At 34.3% G+C, this 9,310-nt stretch overlaps 1 protein-coding gene across 1 annotated transcript; it reads left to right on the top strand.

The window, feature by feature from the left end:
• The first annotated feature begins 3,921 nt into the window (after nt 1-3,921).
• Nucleotides 3,922-9,177, top strand: LOC132622250 (malate dehydrogenase, glyoxysomal-like). The gene is made up of 9 exons (XM_060336826.1): nt 3,922-4,167; nt 4,828-5,043; nt 6,938-7,252; nt 7,976-8,065; nt 8,157-8,240; nt 8,329-8,364; nt 8,472-8,561; nt 8,680-8,774; nt 8,879-9,177. Exons 1-9 carry the CDS (start codon nt 4,099-4,101, stop codon nt 8,949-8,951), a joined length of 1,068 nt encoding a protein of 355 aa, XP_060192809.1. The 5' UTR covers nt 3,922-4,098; the 3' UTR covers nt 8,952-9,177.
• The last annotated feature ends 133 nt before the right edge of the window (nt 9,178-9,310 follow it).

Genomic DNA, 9,310 nt, shown 5'->3' with positions numbered 1-9,310 from the left:
GCGAGTATAATGTAAGTTAGGCAACAGATTACTAGGGAAGATTTATTGAGAATAAGAACCTTTGTTGTGGCGACGAGTGGTAGGTAACGTACAATGTTGACTCAGTTTACTTACCATACTTATTTGTGAACTCTTTTACTAATATGTTCTTCTAACCATTGTCGGCCTATGATGCTTACCGGTACTAGTGTTGTACTGATACTACGCTTGCTACATCCCTTTTTGGGGTGTATGTGCACATGTATGTTTTGTATATATCTCCGTATATTGTGCGTATGTACACATGTATGTCTTGTATGCTTTGTGTATGGCAATATATATATATTTGACATATAATTGACATATATATATATATATATATATATATAACATGTAATGATGTAGGAGGAGATACGAAATTTCGAAAGAAAACTTCGGCTAACAAGAACGCTCTTGTGAAGAGAAAAGCAATAGATAAAGTCATTTGATTTTTCGGCGGATCTTCAACAATTTTCCGGTCTAGCAATGCTGTCGAACGATGGGATGGTGACAAGGATGGCTAGGATTTGTGTGAAAGAGCAAACAAAATCCCTAATTTAGTGAGATTTGGAGGTTATATATTTTTTATAAAATTATTATTGCTAATTTTAAAAAATAAATATTATTAATTATAATAAATATGAGTTTATTTTTTCATATTTCAATGTGAAAATACTACTACTATTAAGAAGCACGGGTTGGGGCTCCTTTCTCGTCGTCCGTTGTGCCCCCCCCCCCCCCCCCCATGAAAAAAAAAATTTTGGGCCCCATATTAAACAGCCCATAATAAAAATAAAAATAAACAAAATTGTGGGCCCCATATATATTAAACAACAACTAATATTAAAAAAATGTGGGCCCTATATTAAACACTAACCAGTATTAAAAAAAAAAAAAAAAAAACTGGAACCCACCACATCCAAACTCACGGGAAAAAAAAAGTAGACCCCATATTAACAAAATTAAGCAATATTAAAAAAAATGTGAATCCCATATTAAAAAAACAAACAATGTTAAAAAAAAATGTGGGCCCCATATTAAACACCATGCGTATTCGTAGCAAACACTAATATAATAAAGTTTTAAATACGGAGCACAAACTACAATGTTATATTAATCGTGTTTTGAACATAGTTTCCCATATTGACAAAATCAAGCAATATACATAAAAACAAAAGTGAATCCCATATTAAAAAAATAAACAGTTGTCAAAAAAAAAAGTGCAGACTTTGTACTCTTAGCAAACACTAATATAATAAAGTTTTAGATACGGAGCACAAATTACAATGTTATATCAATCGTGTTTTAAACATAGTATATATATATATATATAATATTATATGCATAAAAATAGTAAAAAGTGGAACTCACCACATCCAAACTCACGGGAACAAAAAAGTGGACCCTATATTAACAGAATCAAGCAATATTAAAAAAAAGAAAGTGAATCCCATATTAATAAAACAAACAATGTTAATAAACAAATGCTTAGAAAATCAAACAATTAAATCAATAATGATGGATTCATTGTCACATGCGTATCAACCCATTAGTGGGAGCAAATGAAATTATTGTACAGCAACATACTTAAAATACTCATATATTAAAATAAGATAGAATTTAATTACTTTTTCATTTTTTCCTTACTCTAATAAATGTGAAAAAAATTGTGGGCCCCATATTAAACACTATGCGTATTCTTAGCAAACACTAATATAATAAAGTTTTAAATACGGAGCACAAACTACAATGTTATAGTAATCGTGTTTTTAACATAATATCTCATATTGACAAAATCAAGCAATATATATATATATATATATATAAATGAATCCCATATTAAAAAAATAAACAATGTCATTTATCTATTATGTTTACTAAAATAAATATACTTAAAATTAATATATTTAAAAAATAAGATACAATTTAATTACTTTTTTATTTTTATTCTTACTCTAATAAATGTGAAAAGAGATTAATATAAAATGAAGATCAAATAATGAATAAGATAAATTAGTCAAATTATAATTCTAATTCACGTTTCCTTAAAAAACCATGCAAAAGAAAACATGACAAGTAAAATGAGTTAAACCGAAAATATTTACTAAAAATTTAAAAATAGCATTTTTTCGTTTAAATAGAAAATTAATTTCTACTTTGTTTCGTTTCAAACATGTAAAATTAATTTAATAATGTGAATTAGAATTATCCAAATCAAAATTTGATAAAAAATAATAAGTATTTTACACTTTTAAATTAATCGAATTAAAATTGAAAATATCAACTGATGCTTAAATATTGCTATTATTTTATCTCAAAGAGAGGAAAATAATTTTCTTTTAAACAAGTCTTCTCTTTTAAAAAGTATTAATAAATTTTCGTAGCAAACACGAATAAAATAAAGTTTTAGATACGGAGCACAAACTACAATGTTATATTAATCGTATTTTGAACATAGTATATATATATATATATATATATATAAACACAACTACATATACATAGATACATTATAATCCGAAGTGTTGGGCCCGTGCACTGCACGGGCATAGGCCATCTAGTCTTCTTTATAAAAAGACCTCGAAGGATGGGCAATTCGCATAATTGCCCTTCTTTTGGGGTGGTCTTTAAATTTTGCCCCTCATATTTGAAATCTTTAAGTTTTGCCCTTCGACTAAACCCCATGGGTTCCAGGTTCGAACCCCCACACAGTCAAAATTAAAAAAAAAAAATCGCAAGGCAGAATTTAAATTCGCTATGCCCCAACCGGCATACACTTGTGAAGGAATTACCAAAGTTATGCTGGACCCGGCATACTTATGCCTTATGGGCAGACTTGGCATAAGTATGCCGGGTCCGGCATAACTTTGGTAATTCCTTCATAAGTTTATGCCGGATCCGGCATAAAAGTTTGTCCATTAAAAGTATGCCCCCAACGGCATAAACTTGTTAAGGAATTACCAAACTTATGCCGGTCCCGGCATACTTATGCCTTATGAGCAGACTTGGCATAAGTATGCCGGGTCCGGCATAACTTTGGTAATTCCTTCACAAGTTTATGCCTAGTCCGGCATAAAAGTTTGCCCATTAAAAGTATGCCCCCACCGGATGAGGGTACCTAGGAAGAATTTCATTGTCCTCCTTCCAATATTATTACAGAACTAAAAGGCTTCATGGTAAAAACTTTGTGCGTGGCCTTTTCCACTCATCGTTATGCAAATGCTGTCAACAATTATCATAGTGTTAATACTCATGAAAAACTAGGCTTAGATATAATGGAACAAAATCACGACAACTACTCTTTTCTAACACTACCCCATAATATATTAACAAGAGCAGTTATAATATATCCAATACAGGAAATGTAGCAAAGAATGTCTTTAGGCCACATTGACACAAAAACCACTTGAATTTTAATAGAGCATTTTGATGTCACTAAAAATCTGTAAAAAGTTGACATGAGATCTCAAAGTTATGCCGGACCAGGCATAAACTTATGAAGGAATTACCAAAGTTATGTCGGACCCGACATACTTATGCCAAGTCTGCCCATAAGGCATGAGTATGTCGGGTCCGGCATAACTTTGGTAATTCCTTCATAAGTTTATGCCGGGTCCGGCATATACGCGATTCAAACCTTGCATTGCAGTTTTTTTTTTTAATTTATGCTTGAGCGGAGATTCGAACTCAGAACCTCATGATTTCTGCGTGAATGTTCAGTGTTGCAATGTGAAGGGCAAAAATTAAAGACCAGCAATATGAGGGGCATAATTTAAAGACCACAAATATGAGGGGCAAAATTTAAAGACCACCCAAAAGAAGGGCAATCTGCGCAAAAAAATGTCGAAGGATAAGTCTTGTAGTCCTTGGGCTTGAAAAAAATATAAATCCAATTTCACACATACCAATAAACGATGTCGTCATCATTCGATCTCTTCCATTTTCTTCTTCTCGATCGCTCTACTTATTATAAATAAATCATTTCACCTCTGCTGTTCATCATCTCTACTATTTGTCTTTGTCTTTATAATTTCACACACACAAATTGTCAAACCAAATCCAATTTTAAGTTGGGAGAATATGGCGCGCAGTGCAGAACGAATCGCCACAATCTCAGCCCACCTTAACCCTTCTCCTTCTTCTTACCAGGTACGATATTACTAAAATCTTTAATAATTTGATCAATTAGTACTTGCGATGCTCCCTCCGTTTCATGTTGTGATTCTCTTTTACACGCCCCTTAAAAACATTAATTACAAAGGGGTTTTTATCTATTTTACCCCTTTATTGGTATTTGAACAATAATAACGTCACATTTGAACAACATCGCCTCATAATTGAGGCGCTTGTAGTCTTCAAGAACAATACTCCCTCCGGTTCAAAAAGAGTCAAAAATATAGTTAATTTGACTAAACTATAACGAATTAAATACGTGTTGAGATTTGATCACTTCACACTTAATAAGGGCAACTAATAAGGTTAATTGTTTCTTGATTGGTAAGTGGACACTCTTTTTGAACCCAAAAAATGAGGGCCATCCGGAGGAAGTAACTACCAAGGGTGAAATAAGCAAAAATCATTAATTTTGCTTTGAACTTCTGAAAACAAATACTAATTTGAGACAATTATTATTTGGAAATCACGATTGATAATTTGAGACGGAGGGAGTACCACTTTGTTGTACTTGTGGCCCCCTTTTCTTCATTTATTTAATACTCCTTTTTAATCTTTTTACAATGTGAATTAAGCTCTGGATATTTAGACTGCAATTGATCATACATATACTAAATTTATCATTTGGGGCTCAAGATGGAGGGAGGTGTGAGTTTGAGCCGAGCTAATTGCAGGGCGAAAGGAGGTTCTCCGGGATTCAATGTGGCGATTTTGGGTGCTGCAGGAGGTATTGGTCAGCCACTTGCTATGCTTATGAAGATGAATCCACTGGTTTCGGTTTTGCATCTTTATGATGTTGCTAATACTCCTGGTGTTACTGCTGATATTAGCCACATGGACACTGCTGCTGTGGTAATTTCTCTCCCTACTTTGCCTTTTCTTGTAAGGAATTACTGCATGTTTTAAGCATATAGTATATATAATGGGATCTTTACACATAGCTGACCGGATTCAATCTTTACTTTTTCTAGCCGATATACACTGACTATACATACACTAACTATATAATGGATTATACATACATTATACATGCGCTGGCTATTTTTAGTTTAAGCCGTTGTGTGGGCGGCTATTTAGGTTAATTCTTCTATATGGTATTACTACTATTATTTTATTTTCAAAAAATGTGAGCTTTACTTTGAATGGAACCATAGAACTGCAAAATTGGAGCAGTAAAGAAAAACAGAGTTGTCAAGAGAGAGGACAGCAAAATTGATGACAAAAATTCAGTAAATACTTTACTGACATTAATACATGTTTTGCTCAGAAAAAAGCCTATCCATTATGAGAGACACGTGAAGCTGTTTAAATATAATGCAAGTTGAAGGGAATGGAGTAGTTCAACGAAATTGGAGAAACAAAAAGAATGAAGTGAGGTTAGACGAGATTGTGCTGCCTAAATTCAGACAATTCAAATATTTAGGTTCAATATTTCAAAGAATGACAATGTAGATGAATGTATAACATATAAATAGGCCATGAATGAAATGAAGATTGCTATAGGAGAGTAATGTGATAGGAAGATACCTATAAAAATTAAGTAAAAGGTAAGTTTTATAGAGTAGTTGTGAGACCAACAATGTGTTGAGAGTGGAATATGTGGTGTCTAAGGCCCAGTATATCCTCAAGATGAATTCACAGAAATGCAACTATTAAGATGGATGTATGACTATACAAGGTTGGACAAGATTTGAGATGATCACATCCAACATAAAGTGGAATTTAGTGCACGTAGATGACAAAATGATAGATGGTCCCTTATGATGTTTAGCAGGTTATACATAGATTTCTAGATGTATCGGTTTGTAGGTGTTGACAATATTAGTATTGAGTTGGTAAAAAGATAAGAGGTTGGCCGAAAGTCATATGGAAGAAATTATCTCAAAAGACGATCAATATTTTGAAACAAATTGCACGTCTTTATGAAAGGAACAGATCAAGCTAAATGATACATATAAGAAATAAAGACTAGCTGGGATATAGGTTAATGGTAAGGCTTACACTTATATTAGATCCATTGTCTATGACTATGAGATTTTCTTTTTCTGGCTAACACTTGCCTTGTGAGAAACTTTTTCTTCTGGCTTGAGATGAATTTAAATGGGGAACATGGTCAGTGGGGATTAATATAGCCTATCCCAACTTGTTCAGGACTGAAGCGTAGTAGTTGGTTCAAAGAGTTTATGTCGCTGTAGGAAAATAGTTTTGAATTTTTAGTTTAGAGAGCCCCCTCTTCCTTGAAAGGCAAACTGTATAATATTGGAATGCAATTTACCTGAATAAAGCGGAAAGAACAAGATGTTCATAAAGCTGACCCCCACTAATTTTGGGTAGAGGGCTTGGTTTTAAGCCAGCCTAGTGCATCTACGAGAACTGTCCTTTCAAAGTCGTATGAGGAGGATTAATATGAAATTTATTAAAAGTTCTTCTATGTAGGACTCATAAATTCATTGTTGAATATATACTCAAAAATTGAATAATCTGTTGAGATGTTAGAAGAAGAAGGAAAATAGCACAACAAACAGGAACTTGATTACATTTCACAACATCTGAATGTTTAAATTGATCCTACTTCAAACCGAGGCGAGACCCAACTTTGCCTTTTACGACAGTCCTCTGCATTGCAAATTGATGCTTGCTTAGTTCTGAGATATAGCCCAAACTATAATGTTGTGTTCTTTTTAGCTATGATCAGTGTAATTCTTATATGTCTTCTAGTAATTAACTTGAGTTTCTCGAATTCCAGGTTCGTGGTTTTCTAGGGCCTAAACAATTGGAAGATGCGCTCACTGGCATGGACCTTGTAATAATCCCTGCTGGTGTTCCTAGAAAACCAGGCATGACAAGAGATGATCTTTTCAACATAAATGCAGGAATTGTGAAGACTTTATGTGAAGGAATTGCCAAGTGCTGTCCTAAGGCCACTGTCAACATAATCAGTAATCCTGTAAACTCTACAGTACCAATTGCTGCAGAGGTTTTTAAGATGGCTGGCACCTTTGATCCCAGGAGACTTTTGGGTGTCACTATGCTTGATATCGTCAGAGCCAATACGTTTGTGGTATGCATAACTTTCTGAACTGATTATTTTGTGATTTCCCCTACTTCCACTTACCTTTGGAAAGAACAGCTACTGAATCCTTAAAAGGTTAGAAGCCTATAAACAAGTGTTTTTCTTGACTCCCTATTTGGGGTAAAGATTGATTGAAAAATTCATCCACTATTCATTTTCTCTTGAATATCATACTAGCTCAGGTGTTAATGGGCAGCCCTTTTATCCTTATAAATGCGAAAAGTCAACTTCACATCTACTGTATACTAATTTTTCCTGAAAATACATTTTAATTTCATCTCTACTCTCTATATCTATGTTAGATCAACCTATAGTTTTGGTGGAGTGGTATTGTGTTACAGTCTGTAGTTCAACTATTTGAACCTAGTTCATTTTAATAGCATGTACCATTGGTACGGTTACTTTTTATGCGTCACAGACCTGTTGCATTATTGACCTTATGTACACGTATAAACGGATTACAAGGACCCGGAGGTGAATATCATATACTCCTGATTAGTTTGTGGAAGTGAGACCAGCTATCAGGCATCTAGTCCTGGTTTAATTTGAAAGATATAAACCTGAATTTTGCTGAATATTATGTTGGCATATATTCAAGACCATTAAAAATGACATGGATGATTTTGTGTGTGCCAACTGAAGTTCTTTGAGTTGTGCGTTGGCATTTAGTGTCGAGCTTCTGCCTGATCTAATCTCCTTCGTGTCATGAAGGCTGAAGTTTTGGGGCTTGATCCTAGGGAAGTGGATGTTCCAGTTGTCGGGGGCCATGCTGGTGTTACAATTCTACCTCTTCTTTCCCAGGTTTGGTGAACTTAGTTCAAACCGAGTGTAGCTTGTTCACGGGATCTTATTTGACCTAGAATATCTTTTTCACTTGTGTAATGGAATTCAGGTTAAGCCTCCTTGCTCTTTTACCCCAGCGGAGACTGAATATTTAACATCTCGTATACAAAATGGTGGAACTGAGGTTGTCGAGGTAAAAGATAAAATTGAAGATTTTTTAAATGAGTTTTTTGGCTGTCATAGCATCTGTTGTTGAATGGACATGGTGCTCTTTTTTGCAGGCAAAAGCTGGTGCCGGTTCGGCAACCCTCTCTATGGTTAGAGTATTTTTGTACTCTTTTATTTCAATTTTCTCTTGTATTGCAGTTGAGAGATCATATCATCCACAGAGATACAGAATGACAAGTCTGTCCTATCTTTTCAGGCATATGCTGCGGTTAAATTTGCTGATGCATGTTTGCATGGATTGAGAGGAGATGCTGGCATTGTTGAATGTGCATTTGTGTCTTCCCAGGCATATTTTAAAACTTTGTCATGCTAAAGTTCCTCTGCTGCTTGTATTTGTTACATCGCACTTTATTCTGGAATATAGAAAACTTGGATGTTCATGACAGTTACATCGCACTTTGTAGGTGACTGAGCTTCCATTTTTTGCATCAAGAGTACGGCTTGGGCGTAACGGAGTTGAAGAAATATACCCCCTTGGTCCCCTAAATGAATACGAGAGGTCAGTGTTCTGATCAATTTACCCCTTGATATCACTACCATGTTCATTGTGATGTTATTCTTTGAAAATACTTGGCATATTTTTCTCAATATATCATTTTGTAGGACTGGGCTTGAGAAGGCAAAGACGGAGCTAGCAACAAGTATTCAGAAGGGTGTTACCTTTGTAAAGAAATGAGCAGACAACTAAATGACTTCCAAAATATGTTTTTTTTTGTGGCCATATATCTCAAATCCAGAAAAATAAGAGTAGTTTCTTTGTTGTATTGAAGGCAAATCATGTTCCACTTTCTACGGATTGATGCCTTAGTGCAGAAAATAAGTGTTGTATCTGGTCATGTAAAATAATTACAATGTCCCTAGTGAATGTTAGACTTGCAAAGTATTACATCCCTTTGATACTACATTTTGGTGTGGACTTTTTGACATATATAGCCATTAAAATGAAGAGTTCAAGCTTAGCTATCAGCTGCCCGTTTTATTAATCCAGAATTGTAAGCGGTTAAATAGAGGCCTACAAGCAGAGTAAAACAAAAA

Source organism: Lycium barbarum, chromosome 12 (genome assembly GCF_019175385.1).
Source record: "Lycium barbarum isolate Lr01 chromosome 12, ASM1917538v2, whole genome shotgun sequence".
Classification (NCBI taxonomy): Eukaryota; Viridiplantae; Streptophyta; class Magnoliopsida; order Solanales; family Solanaceae; genus Lycium; species Lycium barbarum.
The sequence above is the reverse complement of the archived record's forward strand: the minus strand, read 5'-3'. Positions and strand labels throughout refer to the sequence as shown.